This window comes from Solea solea, chromosome 4, assembly GCF_958295425.1.
Source record: "Solea solea chromosome 4, fSolSol10.1, whole genome shotgun sequence".
Taxonomy (NCBI): Eukaryota; Metazoa; Chordata; class Actinopteri; order Pleuronectiformes; family Soleidae; genus Solea; species Solea solea.
In genome coordinates, this window is record NC_081137.1 from 2,604,527 (window position 1) to 2,629,813 (window position 25,287).

General features: G+C 40.6%; 1 protein-coding gene across 2 annotated transcripts in view; it reads left to right on the plus strand.

Moving 5' to 3' along the window:
* The window catches only part of doc2b (double C2-like domains, beta), a 127,580-nt gene that overhangs the window by 93,135 nt on the left and 9,158 nt on the right, over positions 1-25,287 (plus strand). For both annotated transcript variants that reach the window (XM_058628170.1, XM_058628171.1), the window contains 3 exons: positions 2,046-2,155; positions 5,559-5,685; positions 17,425-17,582. In XM_058628170.1, coding sequence (XP_058484153.1) covers positions 2,046-2,155; positions 5,559-5,685; positions 17,425-17,582 — 395 coding nt within the window. The remainder of the gene's footprint in view (positions 1-2,045; positions 2,156-5,558; positions 5,686-17,424; positions 17,583-25,287) is intronic.

Consider the following 25,287-nt stretch of genomic DNA (forward strand, 5'->3'; position numbering starts at 1 on the left):
TAAGGCAGGTATTCTCAATCCAGGTCCTGATTACCCACTGCCCTGCATGTTCTTGATGTGTTCCTGCTCCAATACACCTGATTAAATGCATGGGTCATTTAAGGCTTCTGTAATGCTTGTTGATGAGCTGACTGTTTGAATCAAGTGTGTTGGATCAGGAAAACATCAAAACCATGCAGGACAATGGGTCCCGAGGACCAAGATTGAGAAATTCTTTACTAAGTGTGTGCACTGCCAACTTCCTTCCATATATCTCCAACATTTCGCTCGACAGGCTTCAAATTTTGACCTTGTTTGGATGAGATATGTCAAAGATATTTCATTAATTTTGTGGGAATCTGTAAGTTTACTTCATTCATTCATTCTTTCATTCATTGTTCACCACTTTATCCTCCACGTGGAGGAACTGGAGCCAATCCCAGCTGACATAGAGCAAAAGACAGTGTACATCCTGGACAGGTCGCCAGTCCAAAACTCGGAGACAAACAACCATTTACTCTCACATCAACGGTCAATTTAGAGTGTCCCATCAACCTTATTTGCAGATTTTTGGATTGTGGGAGGAGCTCTAGTGCTTGGAGACAACCCACAATCACATGGGGAGAACATGCAAACTCCACATAGAAAGGTCCTATGTCTAACCAGGATCCAAACAGTGACCTTCTCGCAGTGAGGCACCAGTTATCTAACTTACAAATAAAACACTCCTTGAATGGGTCCTGCACTAGTGTAGTATACATTTCGTCATGACAACAATCTGGACCAGTTAAGCTTTGTACGCCTTTAATTAAATAGCCGTGGTGCCACATACCTTCAGGTCAGCCTGCTTTCTTTGTGATTTATCGACGTGTCTGCCTCACCAGTCACTTTCATCTGACTGCATGGTAATTCAGCCGATCGCTCCCTCCGATTGTCACCGTCCTGCCAACAATCCACTCCGAATCTGCCAAGTCGTCTGTTAATAGTGTATGAGAATGGCGCCGCGGTGAGTGATGAAGTGTTTAAATGGACAGATGCAATGTCACATATTTACTTATTTACGCAATGTCTATCTGGCAGAACGAGCCAGATGTCGTGTGCTTTATGTCCGTGCTATCTGCTTCTGTAAAGGAAAAGGCTTTTTAATATTCACCACAGTTTAACTGTTTTATTAACTGTCGCCTCTTTTCCCGCTCACAGTATGCATACATTTACATGAACATTAAATACAAGCAGGGGAATCTCAAAGCTTATTGCATATTCAACATATGAATTTTACTATTTATAAGAGGAAAATGTTCATTTATTATACAATTCTAATCACATCGTGACATGAAGTACGTACAAATGACCTCTTTGTTACCATGTTGCCGATATCAGACGATATCTACCTCCCCCTGGTGGTTTGCTGCAGTTAAACCCCGCCCCAAAAATAGTCAAAGTATACAGCAAAAACATGGTTTCTGTCATGTCCCACACAGATGTTAGCCTAATGTTGTGTTTATTGTATATTAAGTGTGTGGATGTTGTTTAAAGTTGGTCATAATGGTGGTTCTTGTTTTAAAACGTTGGCGAAATACTGTTTTAGTTGATTTTGGTCTTATATTGCTGCAGCCTGTGGCTCAATTTAAAATAAATAAAAGTATGCTGAGGTTTTACTGCCTGACAAAGTTCTCAGAGAAACAACAAAACAGTGGTGCTGTCAGGAACACGCTGAGCCGGAACTGCAGTCCATCGTTTTTAATTTCAGCACATTGTTCTCTGTGTTTTCCTCTGGCTTCCTGCGTTGCTTTGATAAAGCCTGTCACTTGTAAATGCAGTCTACGGTTTTCTTGTCACTTGGAGCAGTGGCTCAATATTCAGTGGAGAGTTTTTGTTTGTGTGTGTGTGAGTCAGCACTATGACAAATTCCCACCAGGTTAAGGCTTTGCACATTTTTAAGGCTGTTTATGAACCTGAAAGAGACGGTCTCCTGAGCTGTCAGACAGATAAAGGACTTTGTGTTTGGTCATAGTTTATTTATTTATTTTAAAAAACTTTGTTTTTCTTCTCTGTTTGTCTTTCAGGCAAATAAACTCAGAACCAAGACGCTGCACAACACACTCAACCCTGTGTGGAGCGAGACGCTGACCTACTACGGCATCACCGACGAGGATATTGTCCGAAAAACACTCAGGTATGACGAGAGAGAGAGAGAGAGAGAGAGAGAAAGAGACAGAGAGAAAGTAGGTTGGCGAACAAAGAGAGAAGAAACAAAGATTTTAGAGAAATTATTTTGACATCTAACTTTGTAACTGGCTTTCAATGTTTTAATCCAGAGAAAGCACAGATTAGACCAGATCCAGTCAAGACACAGGACCACACACTTTCATCAAACGATTTTTAGGGAGGAGGTTCCAGGGATTCGGGGGAACTCTCACAGAAACTCACGTGATTTAACGTGACAGAAGGGTTTACTGTCGGCGTCAGTTAATAACTGTTTTGTGTGCGATGGAAAACAACTGTGGATGAAGTCGTGGCTGAGAAGACGGCATCAACTTGGTTTGTACAAGTTATGGTTCTAAACAAAACTACGCAACATCTGTTTCCCGGGCCAAGTTACTCTCATTGTTATTGCAGGGTTCTGCTCACTCCCCCAATCGCTGTTCAGTTGAGATATTTACAATTTGAAATGTCTGTTAATCCCTTTTACGACAGGATCATTTGGCCCGATAATCTGTTCAAATCAGCCTAAAATCGTGAGGCAACCACAATAGTCGGAAGGGCCAGATCACGACCAAAATCTGGGATATTAAACTTTTTCTTTTAACCAATATCTACACTGTGTAATCCAGTGTTTTAGTACATGACATAATCACATACATAACTAGAGTGACTGTCTCAACTCAATTTCACACAAAGTTAACAATCTTATCATTTCTTTCTTGGCCATAAACCACATCCCCCCCAAAAATGTAATCCAAATCCCTCGCTGAGTTCTTCCACAAAACCACATTTATCTCAGTGACTCCTGAGCTGTGTCCAAAATCCCGGGACCGCCTCCTACCTCAAAGGCTAAATTATAAAAAACGATCGCCACCAGCTCGTCCCACCCTCACTGCTGTTGCCTAGCAACATCTTTGCAGCTGGACATGGTTCAGGTCAGGGGGAAATATAAGTTCTTAATGCAGAAATTCGCCGTAATTCCGAGACCATTTGTGATATCTAGAAAATTCAAAAACTATGGACTGACGATCTGTCCAGGGTGTGACCCCTGCATTTCGCCCTATGTCAGCTGAGATTGACACAGAGCCCCCGCAACCTTGCGCCCATATACTTGTGATTACGGTAACGCTCAAGATTCCCCCCGAATAACTGCCAGATATGGAAAGGGCAAGTTGTCTGGGTAAAAGGGGCAGAAGAACTCACTCATTGAACATTTTTATGACAATTCTACAGTCATAAAATCAAAATAAATCCAGGTGGCCTGAATATCTTAATGGTCATAAAGAGGAAAACATTAAAACTGGATAAAAAATTTGGCTAAAGGGGCCAAAAAAAAAGTCAAAAGTAGACATTTCAACGTCACTTTTCTTTAGTTTAAAGCCAAAGAAACTATCATGTCCTTCTCGGTAAAGCTGTCGTGTGTAACATTTGACGATAAATTCACGTTTGTCACATTCAAACCATTGTAGAGCACTTTAAAAAACTGCTGAAACAAAGTGCTGTACGTCAGAGATACATAAGACAAATAAAATATAAAAATGACATCATAAACCTAACAACAAACAATAAAACATTCAATTAAACAATAAAATACTGTAGAAAGTATAAAGTCATACAATAAAACTATAAAAAAGATAAAAACCAACATCTCACACTGGGTCAAAAGCCAAAGAGTAAAAATGGGCGTGTCTAACATGCTGTGGAAGATTGTTCCAAAATCTTGGTGCAAGACCATTGAAGGATTTAAAAACAAATAAAATAATTTTAAAATGAACTCTAAAATGCACAGGCAGTGGAGTGAGGCTAAAATAGGTGACGTGCCGCAGCATTTTGGACGAGCTGGAGACATGAGAGGGACGTCTGACTGACCAAGATAAAGTGCATTACAGTAATCTAAGCGAGACGTAATCAACGCATGAATTACAGTCTCAAAGTGCTGTGCTGAAAGAAAAGGTTTTACCTTTGTCAACTTTGTTGCAGCTGTTGGGCAGCTCCACACGACTCTGTGTCATCCCCAATATGCTGGTTGAAGTTAAGAACATGCTAAACAGCCACCAGGGGGCGACTCTGAGAGAATGGCACTCTAAAATGAAAGTCTATTTGGAAAAATTAGCTCCTACTTCAAATTTATTTTATTAAGTTAGAGAACAGTTAGTGGTTGGAGTTAATGATCACATTACTACACTAAAATGTACAACTTGAAATAAAACAGAGTGCTACAGAATAATAAAAAGAGAGTAGAAAATAAAAGCTGAGACTGAAATGGAGAGTAGAGCATAAAACAATAATTTACTCTAAAATTATTAAATAATGTGAAGTGCAGAAGATTAGAGCTCAGTCATCATGAGAAAGTGTGAGTTTTTAACCTGGATTTAAACACATTTGGTGCTGACTTCAGTTCCGCTTGTGTTCTGGACAAAGGTGATACAACCCATATATCTTTTATTTCCCTCATTTAACTAGATAAAAGTCTCATTTTCAACAAGGCCACAAATGATCACACACAACAAACTTTTTAATTTGAATTCAGCTCCACTCATCCATGTGTGTGTCCCCATGAGGACACATTAATCATGCCACGGAGGATCATGTTTGCCCCCATATGACACGAAACAAAGCCTCACAGTACGTGTGTGAGTCATGTCATGTCAGGGCTGTGGTCGTAAGAACGCTGTGTGCATTTACTCAAGACGTGCAGGCCGTCCACCGGGACCAGCAGCGTCCCTCCACCAATAATTGACTTTCATTATGAGTTTAATGAAACATCACTGGAGGAATAAGAAGTACAGAGTGAAGCCGAGTGTTCTGAACTTGGCGTCCCCGTGTCCTCACTGGCTCTGAACGCAATAATATGTTTTAATTGATTGACTAATTCACGGACAAGTACGCAGTGGTGTTTACAAAAGGACGTTGTTAATCAAGTAAATAAGCCGAGCACACAGTCAGACGCCGTACGTTCGAGTGGAAGAGTTTCTCATTTTGGCGTCTTAAAGTCGTTTACGCGGATGAACGCTTCATAACGCTTAATTATATCATCGTTTTTGTGATTGACTGAGCTCCAACACCTCCTCTGCAGATGTACATGGAGTTTTCCTCTGTGTGGTGAGGCCTCACAGAGTCAGTGGGAGAAGTATATACACACTATATATATATATATATATATATATATATAGTGTGTATATACTGTATATATAATGAAGTAGGGATTTTGCTCAGGGCTGAATGGCTGTGAAGGAGGATGATCAACTTCAGGTGGAAAAGTGACTGGTCTTAGTCAGTCAGTAATCCTCCTCTCGGCTCTCTTCATTTATTTGTCCTCCTCCTCATCCTCCCATTCCCTTTTCTCCTCCTCCTCCTCCTCCTCCTCCTTTCAGGATCTCAGTGTGTGATGAGGACAAATTCCGCCACAACGAGTTCATCGGGGAAACGCGAATCCCTCTCAAGAAGCTGAAGCCCAACCAAATCAAAAACTTCAACAACTGCCTGGAGAAACAGCTTCCTGTAAGTGTGACTCACACACACACACACAAACTGAAACACACAATTTCAATCACAAAAAACAAAGAATACTAGGGTGTCATACCCAGATTTAATCCTGTCCATTCATGTATATAACATACAACACAAAATACTGGATTATATTACAATTTACTATAGTATAATATAGTCCTACTAGTTCAGTTCATGAAATGGCACAATCCCATGCTTTATATTTATTGAAAGAAATACTATTTTACTCTATAAATACAATAATTAAAGTATATTACTTTGTTCTTAGGATGTGTCTGGTGTGTATTATATATTTAAGTATATAAATCAGCACTATAGTGTACTTTATTTGATCAAAAATGTATTATACTATGTTCCAATACATCATTTATGACAGCATACTGTTATATTAATATATATGGTACTCTAATTTGAGACTAATATGAGTACTAATGTCTCAGGAGATGCTGGTGCTCTGTTTAAATTATCTGTGCATTTCATTATTGTGGCGCAGAATAATCATTTCTCAGGCTGCACGACGTGACGTTCGGCTGTTCTCGCCAGAGTTTATTGTTCATTGTTGTTTTATTATTCTTAAACAACTAGAATTGTTCAAAATGTTTCACTAATGTTCAGTTATTTATATTCATTGAATTCTTGCCGCATTTGCGTCCTGGAGGAACAGCACAATAAAAGGACACCAAATATTATAGACTGAAGTTGGCAAAATGTGTCACATAGGTGCAGTTTATAGTTATTTTAACTAAATATTTAAATTAATAGATGTTGTGAACGTCACTCACTTCTTCTGGTAACATTTTCAGAATTTTGTGTTTAAAGATTTAGTAACCCTGAGAGATAAACTCTGGCACTTATCTTTTTTTCCCCGCTTCACACACTGGCATCATGTGTTGTTGTGCTCAGAGATGTGATGCTGGCCATTTCATTATTTTCCTCCACAACATGGCAGAAAGTTTGTTGTTACCATGGGTTGCGTATAAAAAAATGGACATAGTACAGGTACTGCACTTTCAATCTTCATCATAGCACGGCTGCATGAAACTGCCGTGACTTTCTTTTACACGAGACACAAACGCACAACCTAGTGACTTGTTAAGCAGTTGTTTTGGGTGAAACTGAGTCATTGAAATCAGTTGATTGAAAAAGATTTGTTCACCGAAGCGTTCAGTACTTTCTGACTCCGTCTGACACAGTCACTGAACTGAAATACCACTGAACGTTGGTCGTGATTTGGCTCACGATCGCTTTCAGCAGCGCTGTCGCTAAATACAGGAAGCATTTCCTGTGGAGATTAACGCATGTTTTCAGGGATTTTTTAAGCCTTTTTAACTGATCTACAGTTTGGCATTGTTCGCTTTGATTCTCGTGTCAGACGTCACGCTCATGACTCGGACGTCACGCTCAGGACTCGGACGTCGCGCTCATGACTCGGACGTCGCGCTCACGACTCGGACGTCACGCTTATGACTCTTCCAGTGACGACACTCAGTGGCCGGCAGTCTGTTGACGTCACATATTAGAACCTCGTCAGAGCAGGTACTTAAAAAACACCAGGAACTCTCACTCATGGAAAAGCAAAAGAGTCATGCTGAAACTGTGTCGTGGAAGAGTAAAGACCAACAATACTCTTCTGTTGGTGTAGTTAAAGTTTTATCACATAAGTTTCACAAGAACAAGACACAACTGTGAACCTGTGAACTTGCAGCTGATTCTTGTACTGTTCAATAACTAATAACCAAGTTAGTTGCACACAAGATACAATCTGTAATTCTTGTAGAGGCGTACAGGACAACAGCATCCATTAGAGGATTTACTTCAAACCACACGGCCGTCAGGCTTTGAGCCCTTGTTTGGTAACACGAGTGGATTATGAGTTTCGAGGGCATGGTAGTGGAGTGTCATTGAACTGTAATTGAATATCCCTTTTCTAACCTGCCCACACGGATTGTGGTTTTGAAAAGAATAACACGGTTTAATTCTGGACCTGTTAAAGCACAGAGGCGCTGCCTTTATGCTTGGAGAGACACATTCACGTTGCTCTTCTCCTGTGCTTTGTTCTCTGCATGTGGGAGTGTGAAATGGCGTCCCAAAAATACAGAATATGCTTTGTGTGCGAACCCGGTATCAAACGGACACGGTGCATACATCATTCCAGGTCTTTTTGTTTTTTTGTATTACGGTTTTATTTAATGTACGTGCACGCTGTGCTTTCAAAAAAAAAATCCAGTGTTTCTGATGTGTGTGGAGGTTGTCATTTGTCACACAGTGATTATAGAGTAACCACAGTCACAGTCTCTATATTGATTTTTTTTTTTGTATAAAATCTCGACTACTGCCTGTAGCAGTTCATAGTGTGAGCCAAGCAGCCTTTGATAAATGACTCACAGACGTTTTCAGAGCTTTTTATACGCAGCAAAAATCTCACCAAGATAGTAGATTACATTATGTTAATCTTAAAGAGATAGTACCGAAATAGAGTTAGTGCTGAATCTCCTGTGTTATTTGCACTAGCTTAAGTTTATGATATCTTAACTATATCTATTGGCATTTTATTGCACCATTAAATGGCCTTTCCTGACTGGAAATTTAAATTTGTCATCCACTCGCTCTCCTGCACCAAAATCCATTGAGAAAATCAGCGTTTTTAACTGGCTGGAAACAAGAGTTGCTGTTCTTCTACTGTCTTGTTTGATGATTTTGTATTATGTGGGTAAATCAGAATGAAGGATTTCATACACTTAAATAGAATAATAACACATTAAAACTTGCTGATAGAGCGAACAGTGAATTAAAAACTCCTGTGTGCTGTGATGTAAAATCGCTGATTTTCTCAATGGACTTTGGTGTGAGGAACGCTAGACAAAAGACTTTGGTTTCCAGTCTGAAAGGACAGTCCAACCACAAAATAAAGTGGTAAAAATCTTTTTTTAAAGGTAGCTGAGACTTAAGCCGGCATAGATTGTATTAGTGTTTTTCTTTATGTCCCTGCAGGCAGCCATCTTTTCACAGAGAGCAGCAATGTGGCATCCAAAACACAGAACTATCCTAAAATTCAAGTATGAAACTACTGCCTGCAGGTTTTCAAAAGCAAAATAAATGTATCCAATACCCACTAATCCTCATACATTGCTCATATTTCTGGTAAGAAATAAAACTGGAGAGCATTTTATGGCTCAGAGCAGCATCTTATCTGTGGAGCAGAGAGAGCTGTGTCAAAATCAATAACTGATTTTTCAGCGCTTGCCTCTTCTGTTTCAGTATAGGTTGTTCTAAACTACTTTGGACCACCCTGTTATACTGTATGTCTTGAAAAGGGGAGAGTATATAAAGCACAATTTGGCCCTTCATTTTCCACAGAGAAATGCTGGAAGGCAGAGTGAATCATTGACGGTTGCTGGGTTGCAGGGAAAGGAGCTCGGGGAAGGACACGTTCTGCTCCGTTTGCTCCCGAAGTAGCAGATAAGGAGTTGTGACTGAACACAGGATGTTGTTCTTCTGTCCTGGGGAAGAACGGGCCAGTGGTCACCCACCGTTTAATCGTCTCATTCAGCAGCTTATTGATGGGATTTGCTGTGAAAAAGAGGCCTCTTTGCTGTTCAAGCGTATAAAAAAGTTTTAGACTTTTCGCAGGCTGAAGTAAAGGTTAAAGAAATGTCAATAATTCCATGATAATCCAGACGCAAAAGAGTTGATCTGAGAGTGAATTAGATGTCTGCACCTTGTGTGGAAAACTGACCTGTAACAGGAGACTTTGACCAATCACAAGAAAGAGCAGATGCCTCCATCTGTTTTTCAGTCCAGACAAACACAAAGAGATTACATGCAAAAATACAAATATATGCAAGTTTAGTTTACCCTAATTTAACAGCTTCAGAGTCATCGTGAGGGTTAAATGTTGGGGAGATGTGGGGGGGGGGGGAACAATAAAATATTGTTCGAAAGGATAAAGAGATAGACGATGGATGGATGTTTACGAAAGTTCCACTTGAAAGTGACCAAATAAGGGATTTCAGTCTTAACAATACTGTTTTCCAACTGTAGGGGGACTCTGAGCAATATTATATGTTAAAGAAATCGGGGTCCATTTACGATTGTGCCTCTATTGTCGGGTCCTTGAGTGACAGACGACTCTGTTTGTATGACTCGCTCGTCCCAAGGTGCCTGGGCAGCTGTGTCCCTGCTAACGTTGTAACCACACACCCATTTTCTGTCTAATGGATGTCTGTGCCATCCTCGGCTCTGAATCTGGATCCAGCGCTGGCACCAGACGTGAGCGAGAGACCCCCTCCCCCCCGAGCAGTGCGAGGAGAGTGCAGCCTCATCTGGCAGGGAATCTTGATTCAGTCTCTCAGTGCGATGCTTTTCTCCATTTTGCCACAGCTCAACTGGACAATGAAAGGCTTCAACAGTGAGAGATGATTACTGATTTTTCACCCACACTGTTGCCATTTTTTGAAAATGGCAGTTTTAATTACTTTTTTTCGACAACACTTTTGTCTCATTACGGTGCAGGCAATAGTTAGAACTTGTAGAATTGTCACGTGGAAGCAGCTGTGGCATCGCTAATGTGCAGAATTAGCACACAAAGGGTTGTGGTAACGTTGGTCCAGAGGCACATCTGTTGACAAATAGTGAAACTGTAAATATATGGACATTCATGACTCCTTGAAGATGGTATCAGAACGCCTGAGGTCATAATCGCTTAATCACCCTTCAATGAAATCCCCCCCCACTGCCATTGCAAACTAAAGCTGTTTGCACACTAAATGTGTTTTTTAGCCACTTGGGATCAGCAGGAACATGCTGTAAACACACCAGAGGTGCATTATTACCTCATAAAAATGTCTGAGGCATATCTGTCCACAAGCGGTCGACACGTCCAGCAACTGGGGGAAGACATCAGCATTCATGGAATGTTTCCCGCAAACCGCTGTTTTTTTGTGCGTGTGTGTGTCGTCACCAACTCTAGAGGGAAATATCTGGCTTTCACTGTTTTTCAGGCTTGGAGGAAAATTGGCTCCAGCAGGGGATTGTTTGCGTCGTCAGATTAAATCAGGCTACAGGTGGCGTCTGGGTCGAGTGTGAAGGCGGGACGCTTGTCCACTCACTCTCACAGATTTTTCCTGCTGTATTCTCACCAGGACATTTTTCAATGTTAGGAACAGTAGCAGGAAATGTCCTGACTCCCATTTGACTGGAGCTTTATTTGCTACTATGTGTATGTGCTGTATATTTTATTTTACCAGTTAGACACTTACTTTATCAACAACCATTGTGGTAGCAAGTGTTTGGAAAGGGTCAAAAAATGAAGGAGGCCTATTAAGGTAAACTAAAATGTTTATGTCAAGATGACCTCTCTCTCGAAGTGTTTCTTGTAGATCTTCATCAGAAACGAACGTGTCCTTGTAGCCTGGGTGAACCCCAACGAGTCTGCCAGCGATTTGATTTCACTCTGCAGCCACGTGTGGCCAACTTCAGAATCTCCTAATATCCCTGGCACGCGAGAGGCAAGTCTGAACGCGGTGACGACAGAGAAGCGTTGTCTTTGGCTTTGGTATACATCCAGCATGGCAGCCACTGAAGAGCAGCTGTCTTTCGATTTGGCTGTTGCTTCCATTTTAAGCGACTTGCTCCACAGAGCTCCCCCGGGCAAAATGCCATTACCCCATCGCTCCTGGAAAACTATAACAAGCACTTTTGTTTACATGTGTTTCCACACTCTGCATACATCATCTGGACAATTGGTCTAAATGGTTGTAGTTCTGTTCACTTGCACATGTTGGCAATTTAATTTACACCCCTTGTTCATGCTTCTTGTAAGTAGGAGGTGATTAAAGCCTTTCCAGACTCGTACTCGGTCTCAAATGATACTGAGATAAAGTCTGGTGCAGGTTGTGTAAGAACAGGATAAATGAGATTTGAGAGTTTTGTTTTGGTTGTACTGGTTTCATTTGGTGTCCGTCGTCAGACAGGAGGTAGTAATATGGATTAGAAGATTAGACAGGGAGGCTAATCACAATTGTAATGACAAACCATTGCTCTATAATCTGCATCTTCTGTATAAAACGTTGCCTTAAGGTTTCACAGGGTCCACAAATGAAAACACATCAACAGGTCTTTGGGGGAAAATTTAAACCAAAGTCAAACCAGCAGATCGGCTACCTCTAGCAGAAGACTGCCATTTTATTAGGTACACAGGGCATAAGTAGCCAGTGTGTTTTTCTGCTGTTGTGTACAGAATTCATGAGCATTAGCAATATTTATTTACTTATTACTTATTTATACAATATATATATTCATCATTATTACATTGTTGTAAGTACTTAGTACTCATGGATACATGTTACAGAGTATACATTATTACATGTGTACCCTCCACTTATTACTACATAATTATTACATACTTACCCTGTTGACATTATTACATTACTACATAAGATGTTGGACGTATAAGGTTTTCACTGCTATCTGGATTGACTTCCATTCATTTGGACAGCCTAAACAAAACATTATCCCTAACCTTAACCATAACCAGTTCATAACCATAACCTTAACCATATCCACAGTTCAAATCTCAGGCCTAAACTTAACCAGTTCCTCAGAAACGAGATTCTTACGACCAGGTTTTGGTCTCCATGAGGACTATACTGGTCCTGACAAGGTCAGTGTTTATGCCAAAAAAATGTCCTAAAGAGGTGACAAATACAAGAGCACACACACACACCGACTGACTCAGGCTGAAAACAATAAGAGCGATGCTGCCACAGCTGGTAACCAGGCAGAGAAAATAGATTTCTTTTCTTTCCTATATTTGCAGAACTATTCATGCTCTCACACAGACACACTCTTCATTACATTCTTTCTTCTTCTTCTTTAGTTGAACACAAGTAGAGCACAGCTTTTATTCTGAAGGCTCAGGTTGCTGCAGGCAGGAATGGACGTCAAGTATATTTTTGAGGACATTGGGAAGAATCAGCTTGTCAATAAATCCAATATGAAATGAATCTCAATAATAGATCTCTTCGTTTGAGTTTAAAAAAGGATAAAAGGACTTAAGAGACACATATTTTTGTGGGTGGAGCTATGAGAGGCCAACCTGAGGGCATTGTTTTAAATTCAGTCGTCATGGTCATGGTCGTGTTGGTCAATAATCAGTATTACCATAATAATGTGTCCCTGATTCCTCACTATGTCTGTGTTATTGCTGCATTGTAATGTAAAGTGTTAGTGATTTTCCTCCAGAGAGAAAAACACACACTGAAAACTGACACACAAATGCAGCTCAGACCCTCGAGCTATTTGAGCTTTTTTTCATTTTCTCGTATTGTATGCCTTCCTGTACCCTGTGACTTAGAAATGCAATTTACCAACAACACTTCCACAGTTGCCCCCCCCCCCCCCATATTGGCTTTTCCCATACCTCAGCATTTATTTCCAACCACATACACACAGTAAATGACCGTCTGTATCAGCAGAGGAAATGCACAGAGAGGTGTAATACCGTTACACTTATCCACAGCTCCATTGTGTGAGAAGAGCAGTGTGGGGGTGAGAGTATTAGACCTGTGAGTTATTTCAGTTTGGTTTTGTGCGTTCTCACATTGATATTCACCATGTTTTTCTGTCTCATTTATGACAAACTGCAAATGACTTGTCTCTGCAGCTCAGCTGTAACGTTAAAGCTCATAGGTGCTTGCGATGGAGGCCGTCTGTTCTGAGACCTGGGTGGGGCCCTTATGCTGTGTTCACACTGAACGTGTTTTGTCATCATTTTGTACATTTTGTGACTCGATGGCCACAAGTCGCCGTATCGTAAACAGAAGTAACGTTGATGGAGAAATTTCTTTTCACCGTAAATGTTGTGGAAACGTCTGTCGAGAAGAAACAGTCGTCTTGTGTGGTTTCACAACACACCATGTGGAGCTGGACAGAGCGTGGTGAGTTTTGCCGCTAACTCCAGGAGCTACGTGAGCTCGTCATGTGAAAGTATCGCTGGTGAAACTTGCTTATTATTGTGTCCGGTGCTGTGTGTTGTTTCATCTCTGAAGATTTTTCCACATCAGAGAGAGCGTCGTACACCTCAGAGTGTCCACACACAGAAATGATATGTTTCCCAGAGCGGAGTCTGGCCACTGGCAAGTACGTGACATCAGTGCAATGTCTCGCAAAAGTTGATCAATTTCAACTCGAGCGTTAGACACAATATGTGCGATAGATGCAATTTTGTTTTGTTGTTACTCAATGCCCACAGCATTAAGGCATATTCATAGCTTATTGCTCTGAAACTGGGGATGTTTCCTTGTGCGAACACAGCAATCGCACGCCGTTCCTGCACCAATCAGTCAGGGTCTCAGCTCGGTTGCAGTCACTCCACAGAGCGGTTCGTTTGCAGTGTGTACACAATTTACAAGTGGTATCCAGCTGCATGTTTCCACAGACCGGTACGACAAACAGCGCTGTTGTAACACAAACAACTTTGGTAAACACAGTTTGAGCTACACTGCTTTAAGTAGGCTGTAAACAAACTTAATTGTGTATCCATGGACATGGATTGAGAAATTATGATTTGGTTGGTTTTCATAATCATAAGCTGCATCCTGGAACATTTTCAACATTCAGAGACAATAGCAGAATAATGAAATGAAGAAGGGAAACAGTGCTCAACAATCTGTCCAACAGTGTTCACAGCAGGATACTAATCAGAAACCTGCCGGGAAATGACTCTCCAGGGTGAATCACAGATGACTTCTTCGTCTTCTCTTTTTTTGTTCCAGACATCTCACTGGACTTGCCTTCCATTTCATCTGGCATGCCAACATGTCTCAGATGCCACCTTGTTTTACTGTCAAATCAATTTAGGCTTGTCCCTTCCTCCACCGTTGGTCCATGTCAGGGACATCCCCCCTCTGTTGTCTCTATCTCGCTGTCTCCTTTAACAAGATGCAACCTGGGAAATCGGTGACAAACCAAGAGGCTGACAGGAATACAAGGGTATAAAGACAGAAAGCAAGCAAGTCGGGGGGGAAGGAAGGAAGTAAAAAAAAAAATAAAGTGCAGGCTGTCTGGATGGTATCAAGGTCGACGTACCTGACAAGTGCAGACATCTTTACAACACTCCCTGTCTTCTGTTCTATTCCTTACTCACAGACCTCCCCTCCATTAAGCTGTCCTTCTCTGGCATATAAATAATACCAACAAAAGATGCGTCCAGGACTTGGTTTGAAATGATAAAGACATTTCCGCAGCTGTGTGGCCTCCAGTCTTCAAAGATTAAGGGCTGTTCTCTGCTTCCCTTAATGGAGCTTTTCCATTATACAGTTGGAGCACTACTCGGCTCGACTCTACTCGGTTTGACATCAGGCACGTTGTTTTCCATTACTTCAAAGTATCTCCTCAACTGTTGCATGACACTGTTGCGATCCTCTCGTCAGCCGCCAAACACAGGAACGTCTGCACCTCGTCAGTGGCCGGCAGTCTGTTGACGTCACATTTTAGTATGGGCTCAGCTCGCTTGGAACCTCGCCAGAGCAGGTACCAAAAAATCACTAATGAAAAAGCAAAAAAAAAACGAGGTATAACGTATAAGCCCCCTAAGTCTCCTTTTCCTTTTTCCATCATTTGCTTCAAACTCTGCTTACACGAGCAAACACACCACTGCCCAGCAGAGTTTCCTCAATGTTTTCCAGCTAATTGTACCACTGCCTGCGGCAAAACTCAATTAAGATTGGCTGAAGGCTGTCCATTAATTGGATTCAAAGCGTGGTCGAACAGGACACCTCTCATGTAACAGTCTGCGCACCGCTCTGAATACATGTAGCAGCAGTGCCAAATAATTGAATGAGATATACATCACCCTCTCTGCCTGCTCCCATTGTTTTCTGAAATCCACAGACTGGCAACAAAGCCACACAACACAATAATATTCCAAGGCTATTGACTACGTTCCAGGTATTAGTCATCCCCCGGGGGTTACCAGGGAAACGGAGGTATTACCAAGAACAAGGTCTGGTAATATTCCTGCATAAAAGTGGCTTTGGCTTTGGCTGGTATAAGCTTCTTTTCTGGATCTCTGACTGACTCTTTGACAGATTTAGTGATGAGTTTCAGTTTTGGTCAGTGGAATGTGGCGAGACTGAGTGATGAAGTTGAGCACATTTTTCTGCCATGTAAAGGGGCAATTGTACTGCCTTTGTTACTAGCTTTACCAAACTCAAAGTCAGTGCCTGAAGTGCATAAAGTGTCACTCCCCGCTGACCGGTGTTACTTCAATGCCCTGCAGACTATTCTCATACAAAGCTTTCATTCTTGTTGAGACAAACAAGCACAAACAGAGCAGGGGAAAAAGCAAGTTGCTGGATCTCCTCCACTGTTGTCCATTGCATTGTCCTCTTTTGTGTCACTTTCAATGTCGTGCTACGACATCACGCTACCAAATAAAGATACTGTTCTCAGTCGAAAAGCAAGCCTGACCCAGGGCTTTACCACTCCAAACTGTACCAGGATGGAAACACGGCTGTATTTGATTTGGCAAATCTCCCATTTATCTTGGGACCAGCAGTAGGATTTCACTGGATTCAATTTAATTCGCTTCAATTTTATTTGTATTGTGCCATGTCACAACATACATTATCTCAAGGCACTGTACATAGTAAAGCAAAAACCTTTACAGCATTATAGAGAGCAGAGAAACCCAACAACTCACGTAATGGGCAAGGCAAAAAAAAACCCTCTCTTTTAACAGGAAAAAAACTCTGACAGAACCAGACTCAAAGATGTGCAGCCATCTGCCTAGACAGGTTGGGGTGAAAGGAAAAATGGGGGACAGAGGAGAGGTGGGGGACAGACAGGACAGAAAGAGGAAGATGGGGTAAAGACTGGCTGGGGTCAAAGTGGTTGGGGTCAAATTTGAGTGATGAGCATTGGTGATTGGGTAACTTGCTCAAGGGGACCCCAGCCCTTTTTCCTGGTGGGGATTCCAACCAGTAACCTTCCGGTTATAAGCCCAATTCCCTTTCACACGGCCATAGGCTGCCATCACTCTGACACTGTACATGGTCTAATTTTGTTTCATGACAACCTCACAGTATTTCTTCGTATTTTTTGTAATGTTTACAGTGTGCTTGTGTAGTAATGTAGTAGTGATTATTGTGTACTTGTGTGTAATTATGTCATAAATGCTGTAAACCCCCGTGAGCAGATATTTGACTTCATGCATGGGGATCTAAACGTCTGTTAATCAGTCTGGAGACGAGCTCATCAGCGTGAAGGTATTTGGAATGAAAACTCTTGACACGTGGGTCATGTGTCAGATCAGCTGTTTATCCTGTCTCTAAAAAATGTAGCTAATTATTTTTGATGAGGCTATTAAGTCGCCATCTACAGCGGAGATGGCATCAATCAGCCAATCAGTGCTGATTTTCATGACACAGCTGTCAAGACGGCAAGTTCTGTCGCTACTGCAGACTTTTAATGATACAGACTTACTTTCACAAAGTAGTTGACGAGACAAAAAAAAAAAGAGTACAGGGATTAAAAAAAAAGTCATGGGAGATGGAGAGAACACTTTTAGATAATGATTTTCATGTCACCGAGGAATAATAGTATTCTGGAACTTAAACATTTTTGGTTATCTGATCAAACCATAATGATTCCTGAAATGAGAAATGTTCTCCGCTGTTTGTTATGAGAGCCGGTTATTAATACTAAACTTTGTCGTTTTTATCACTGCAGGTCAACAAGACGGAGGAGAAGTCCCTGGAGGAGCGAGGACGCATCATGATTTCGCTAAAGTACAACACCCAGAAGTCTTGTCTGGTCGTCGGCATCATACGCTGTGCTCATCTCGCCGCCATGGACGCCAACGGCTTCTCCGACCCCTACGTCAAAACGTCAGTATCCCAGACAAACACTCAAATATCATCAGCATAAAGGATTATGTCATGTTATGACAAAAACATAATTGAGAGATAATTAGAATCAGCATGAGAAATTGCAGAAGTCTAAACAACCACCAGGCGATAAACAACAACACAGCTGATTTACTGTTTTTAAAGTGTTATTAGTAGGGGCATTATTCATTCATTCATCGTCTACCACTTCATCTTCCACATGAGGGTTACAGGGGTACACCCTTGATAAGTCACCAGTCCATTGCAGGGTTATATAGGGACAAACTGCCATTCACTCTCATGGTCAATTAAAAGTGTCCAATTTAGTGTCATAATCCCCACATTTTTGGACTGTGTAATGATAATGATGCTTTTATGCCAAAATCTCAACTGGGAAGAGACAGTTATATCACTAGTACCTGACTCCATACAAAGACAAAAGCCAATCGAGTGACATTATGAAAAAAATTATGGAAATTAGTTTTGTATCTTAGAAATAAACTTTGAAAAAGGATATTGTGAAAATACGCAGAATACAATAACCTTTAAAGGAAACATATTATACCCTATTTCCCCAAGTTAAAATAGTTCCCTGGTGTCCTAATGAACATGTCTGTGACATGCTTTGGTCAAAATACCATAAGGATGAAGCACCATAGCAGTTCAATAACCCTGCCAAAACCGCCCCTTTCAGAAAGCTCGGTTTTGTGCATGGTTTATATGCAAATGAGACACAGGCAAATAGGCGACTGGTAGGGCCTCCAGAGTCCCAAATATAAGTATTGAAATGGTTAAAAAGTTGATTTTGCATAATATGTCCCCTTTAATAACAATTGAGATGAAAGTTTCCAAAGGTCCTTCGTATTTACTCGGTTATATTTTATATTTGATGGTGGGCTTTTGCTTTTGTCTGAAAAGAAAAGGAAGTAGAGGAACACATTTTTCATGATTTCTGTTTTTAAGACATAAAAGTTCATCTTAATTGGTTGTAGAAACTTTTTCAGTATCCACAGTGTTGCTCCGTGGCAAAATCTGAAAGTTCAAAAACATTACAAATCAGCCTCCAACAAATTTAATTACAGATACACAATAGCCAAGATATTTTTGTTGTCAGCCAGAGAATGAAATCAGTGCAAGAGTAAAAAGTTTGACCTGAAACTCCACGGCCTCGACGTATTGATCTGTCGGTAAAATCTAGAAATAAATAAAAGGAGGCAGCTGTGCTCGAGTCAAGTTCGTCTCCAAATTCACTTTCATACTCAGAATTTATTTCTGCATTATCCTTGTAGCCTCTTCACTGTTTGTGTCACGCTCTTCCAATATAATCTCCAAGGCCCCATGAGCATGAATCTTTCGCTCATATTGCTGCTGGAGTATTGAAGCTGAAGTGACCTACGCACGTGTGTCAACACCTCTTATTATCCAGGCGACAGAAGAGAGAGAGAGAGAGAGAGAGAGAGAAAGAGAAGAGATGAAAGTGCAAATCAATTAGTAATATCAGCTCCATATAGAAAAACATCATTTTGCAAGATAAACATGATTTGTGCCACCTAAGTGAATTTTTATGCCTCTGCCGGTGACAGCCTTTGCAAGAGGTAACATGTTTTTTGGAGTTGTACGTACATACAGGCGTCTTGTTCTTGTTCTTGTGAACGTCTTCAGGCAACCCTTTCAAATATCGCACAAAGGTTCACTTGTACTCAAGGACGGAGTGTTTTTATTTTGGTCATCGTAACTCACTGTGACCTCAGAAAATCACATGTGTTGCCTTGTTAAAACTTCAAATTTGGCACAAGCCTTCACTTAGACTCAAGGATGATGTGGTGAACATGGTGGCACCTCCAGGAAATCATGTCAAATTTGATCATTTAGTCATGGTCCAGGTGACTTACTATAAGTAACTATAGCTATAACTATATATAACTATAACTTTCATAAATCTGATAAATTGAGAACAAACAAATGTAATTACATCTGGTTCATCATCAACGTTCACTTGTGCTTGCTTGATTTTGGTCATCAAAGGTCATGGTCACTGTGACCTCAGAAATCACATTCATTTCATTGCGTCTCTTTCTTCAAATTTGGTAGAAACCTTCACTTGGAATGAAGGATGAGAGTTGTAAGAAGTAAGAGAGTTGCAACAAATTTGCACAAATCTGGTGCAAACATTCACTTGGACTCAAAGAAGAACAAAGTAGATATTGGTCGTCTGCAACTTTAAAATTCTCACTAACAACTCCAGGAAAACCTTTCAAATTCAATACTAAAATTCACGGTCACTGTTACTTCAAGAAAACAAATTTTGCCTTGTGAATGCATGATCTGAAGAACAACTTGACCTAATCCCAAGCACAAATGTTCACTTGGACTCAAAGATTAACTGATAACATTTGGTTTACCAAAATTCACGCTCAATGTTACTTCATGAAACATTGTTTTGCCTTGTGAATGCATTATTTTAACAATGTCTTGAGTGAGTGCCTCCAGATTAAGCATTTACGTTCAGGTCAAGAGCACTCTGACCCCATGAAACCTTGTGAATTCATTATCTTAATACCACCCTGACAGAATCCGTTCAGATTTAGCGTAAATGTTCACTTTGACTCATGGATTAGATTAGGTCAGGGTCACTGTGACCTCACCAAACCTTTTTTCACCTTTTTGAATGCATTATCTCAAGAGCATCTTCAGATAATCCCTTCAAATTTGGTACGATCGTTCACTTCGACTCCCGACTCACGATCAACTCCCGGCCTAAATGCTTAGATTTCGGTGGCTAAAAGGTCAAGGTTCTTCTGGTGTTTCTTGGTTTCTGGAACATAAAATAATTTTTTAAGTCAAGAGCAGAGGCCAACATTAATTTAACAATAATATATACTGTATTATCTACTGGTAGATTGAAAAAAAAATAATGGGTTTTATGCCAAAACCAGAATAGATGGATATGAAGCAACATGTCCAACAGTTACTGACATTCTTCTTGACAAGCATTTCTTGTCAAAACACCGGATGTTCATCACAATGATGCTATTTTTAGTGGGAGAAGAAGACGTCGCAGCCAGCACTGACATTTTAGCAGAAAATAGGTAGACTTACTGTGATTATCAGCAGCATGAAAGAGACAGACGGCACAAGAGGCCGTCCACGGGGCTGCAATTTGAAGGAGAGTCCTATTTATCACACCTGAACATTTCCCAGGTCTTTCATCTGGCTGAGCAATGAAAGTGCAATTAATTTCTGACTCGGCTGTGCACACCTCGAGAACAAAAGCCTTATGTTTAGAAGGATGGAGGCTGGCAACAATTTTCCAACGGTTTTTGAGGTTGGAAAAGAAAAATCTCCCCGCAGCTTGAAGGACACGCTGGCAGATAAGAGATTTACTGAGTGTTTTGTGTGAGAATAGCAATAAAGGAAACATATACTCTGTAAGAGAGACATGATTGGCTTCTCCTCTTTGACCAGGACGATGTTTGATGTCAGGCATCGCAGCTGTCACCCGCACAGAAGAAGAATTTTTGGCTCTGTTGTGTTGCTAATGAAGGGGGGGAAATCTTCTAAAAAGCATCTGTGGTGTGAATACAAAGTGCGAGTGCACACATTAGTCGACAAGATAGTGGAGTTAATCATGAAAAGTGACAGCGTAAAAATGCTGTTGTCAACAGCGGCGACGAGTGCGTTTCATCAAGCCTGCTCGTCAAGGTTAGAGAATCACCCAGGCCACGTTTTTCTGTCTGAAACGATTATGGACCAAACGAGACCCAAACCTAAAATGCATCCTTGATTTTTTTGTCTTAAACACTTGGCACCTGAAATATTTACATTTTACTTACTGGATCTGTGTAGAACTTTATTACCATTTTACATAAACATAATAAGACAACATTCATCCTCATCTGTCGAGATGTCACTGAGATTGTACCACGTTACATTTAAAATTACGCCAAATCCGTAATCTGGATCACATCCTCGTGCTAATTTCAGTCTTCACAGTACCAAAACTTCAATGGGAACATACTTGATTGATCACCTACCCATCACAAAATATTCAGATTGATTCGTCAAACCATGTAGACAGGAAGTTGCAAACATAACCTCCTTGGCGGAGGTAATAATTAAGTGAAGTATGCTCAACACGGGTGGTTGTTAGCCTTTATTTATGGTGACGGGAAATGGCAAATTACATCCAGGAGGAAGCAACTTCTAGGCCAATACACACACACTCACACACGCCTTACGAGTCATCAACAGCGCTTATGAGTATAATAACATTTCAGACTCGCCGTTAACGACCATCACTTTGTCTTAATTAGCTCTTGTAACCACTGATAACTGTTTATATAATCCAGCCATCGTGCATTATTTTGTGTGGATGGCTTCAGTAGCCTGTGTTCAATGTTCTGTCATAAATCCTAAATTCTGTCAGTCACGTTCCAGTTTCTTCTTATTATCACATATTTACTCATTTAAACATCTGTTAATTGAATGATTTCACTGTATTTGCAATAAAGCAATAAATAAAATACTTAAATTCACCCTATTTTACTTACTGTTTCACTAAAAGAACTTCAAATGATCGTGGTAATTGATGTGAACAAACCTGACTCGAGCCCGACAAACATTTCTGGATTTTTCTCGATTATGCTTTAGCCAAGATTCTTTTAAAGGTCCAATATGCAGCATTTGAGCACCAGCAGTTGGCAGAGTTAAGCACATATACCAGACCAAAACAAAGGTGATTGTGGCAGCTAATACTAGTAAGATATCGCACCTATTCTTGCTCATCACCAATGCAGGCATCTAAAGTTTTTGTCTTCTTCTTCTTCTTCTATTAATTAATTAATAATAATTAATTTTGACAGACCTTACACTGAGAGGTGCATTGCTGCCCTCCACAGTTCAAAGTTCTTAATCACAGTTCTTCTAATCCTTCAATATCGCAGCTCAAAGTTCTTCAACTGAGCTCAAAGTTCTGCTTTTTCCATAATCCTTCAAAAGCTCCTCTCTTGTCCTGAGTGGCATCATCCACACAGATTTTTCTTCCAGATTTCCAGAGGGAGAAAGACTTGAAGCTTCAAGTCATAGTCGAATCTCGTAGAGCTCTCCATCATAGAAACCTAGAAACCTCAGATTCGTCTTTATCCTGGTTTCTCTCTGGTCTCTCCTTCTGTTAAACATTTAAACAAAGTTGAACTGCTCAGCGACTTTTTAATTTGAAAATACATGTAGTAATACTGATGTAGCTTCTGCTCTGGACATTATAACTCTACACAGAGATATTATTTGTTTCCTGACCTCTCTGGAGGCAGATCTTTGCATACTGGACCTTTAAAGAATAATAATAATGGCATTAGTGGAAAAACTGCGGCTATTATTACATATAAAGCCACTGTTCTGCACAGGAGCATTCATTTACATCCCGACTTTTAACTCCTGCCGTGTTTTGCCTCGGGGTCAGTTGTCCCATTACAACAATTAGGCTCGCTGCAATTTCCTCATCAACAACCATGTCAGAGCCCACTCCCCTGTGGGGGCAGTTTGTGTGCAATAACCCACTTAGCTTCTCCTTAAATCTTTTGCGTTACCCTGGGAAATTGAAGTCTGTGCAGGTCCGGCGAGCACGTACGAGGAGAGACGGGTTGTGAAGTGAAATAATATACCACATCAGAATGAGCTTTATTGCCTTAAATTGTTTTTCTCCCTGCATCCCCAATGAGCAGAGGTGCTAAACAACATCCAGCACTGAGGGTTTTTGATACGAGCACAACCTGCTTTTTGCATCATTTATGAAGGCAAAACAGCAACACAGGTCCAGCCTGTGAAAACACATCCCTCAACACATAGCGTGCGCCCGCACCAGAGCAACAGTAGCACGGAAAACCTGTTCTCACCACTGACTCACTGAAAGTGATCAGCAACCGCAGCGTTGTGTGCTGTAGGAAACACCGGCGACACTTCAACAGCCAATAACCTGTCAGAGCAGTCCCACTTCTTTATGTCTGTGACATATTTCACAGCATACGCTCAGCTGTCACTTTATAAAGTACATATCCAATCCAAGCTAATGCAGCAACCCTGCATTTAAAGGTACAGATGGCAAGATTGTCTTTGGTGTCACTGGTCATATTTATCGATGTCCCCATCAGCCTATTGTCTAGTGCAGGGGTCGCATACAGCGCAGTTTGATCTCAAGTGGGCCATATAATAACATATAAACAACAAAGATATTCTCTTTGCTTTAGTATTTTTTTTTACCAAATAGCCTGAACTTTCTTGAGAAAAATAGGTGCAATTTCAACAATATTATTGAAATATTACATCAGTGGATTTACAAAGGCACAAAACATTCAGTCACAGGTATCTGGAGCTGAAATATGTAGTATTTCACATTATTATTAGATTTTAGTCATGTGCAATTTTCAGAAATGTGTCCACCGGGCCGGATTGGACCCTCTGGTGGGCCGATTCTGGCCTGCAAGCCATAGGTTTGACATCCCTGGCCTAGTGGAAAGGAGCTTGGCTTGTAACTGGAGGGTTGCGGCTCCACAATGGTGAATTGGACACTCTAAATTGACATTTACAATACAAGCTAATGCAGGAAACTCACATTTAAAGGTACAGTAGGCAAGATTGTTTTGGCGGGGGGTTGGTGTCCAGAAGAACTTTACCTGCTTATAGATATTACCATCTTACACGGTTCATCCTCATTTGTTGAGATGTCGCTGAGATGTACACAGTTGAACGTGTTAAATTGGACTTCATCCATACAAACCCATGCCAATGAAAACATACCCTCCTTAATTTGGTCAATCTAATACGTGAGCTTAATACGAGCTTTGTATTTAAGCGTTTCATTAATACAAATAATGACTTGAGATGTGTTTTTGCAGTGGTTTGTTGCCTCACATTCTCCTTTTTTGTTGCCTTGTTGTCTTACATTGTGTCCACATGTCTCTCGTTGTCCCCTCAGTACATTTTCTCCACTCACCCTTCACTCTCTGTCAGGTTTTTCTGTCTTTATGTAACTGCTTTGGTCACCAGTTGAGTAAAAGAAAAGAAAGAAGTCAGGGCCGGACCGCAAATTTTTTAAATTAATAAAAATAATTCATAAAAAAAACATGTGGGGACTAAAATAATGAAACAATAAAACAATATACTTTTACCTTAGTGCCGATAATAAAACTCCCCCAAATTAAACCTGGAAAAACACGCAGGTGCTCGTTTTGTTTTTGATTAAGTCGTTTATTTATGAGTTTCAATAAAAACTCTGTTTTAATTTGAACAGTTTTTTGACAGTTTAATGTTTCCTCATAATTCCACTTTTAAATTGCTCAATAATATTATATTACCCTGCAATTATTTATAGGTTTAATAAATCATTGTATAAATACACTCACAAATTGTTATTGTACAGGAGAAGCAAAGGAAAAGCTGTGATTTTTTGCTCTAAAGCTTTTCATCCCTTCACACGTATTAAAAGACAATGCAAAGCTTATACACTTTTGTGCGACGTGGAGTTAAAACTTATAGGTTTTCATTGCTGTGATGCATCAGCTGACACGGTAATCTTGTGAAAAACACAAAAATGTTATTTTGCATCACTGTGTGTCTGATATTTAACGTCAGGGGAGTTTTCAGAGGTGATGACACAGCAGTGAAAAGGAGACAAAAGGTAAAAAATGGAGTGTGTGTGTGATGAAATGTC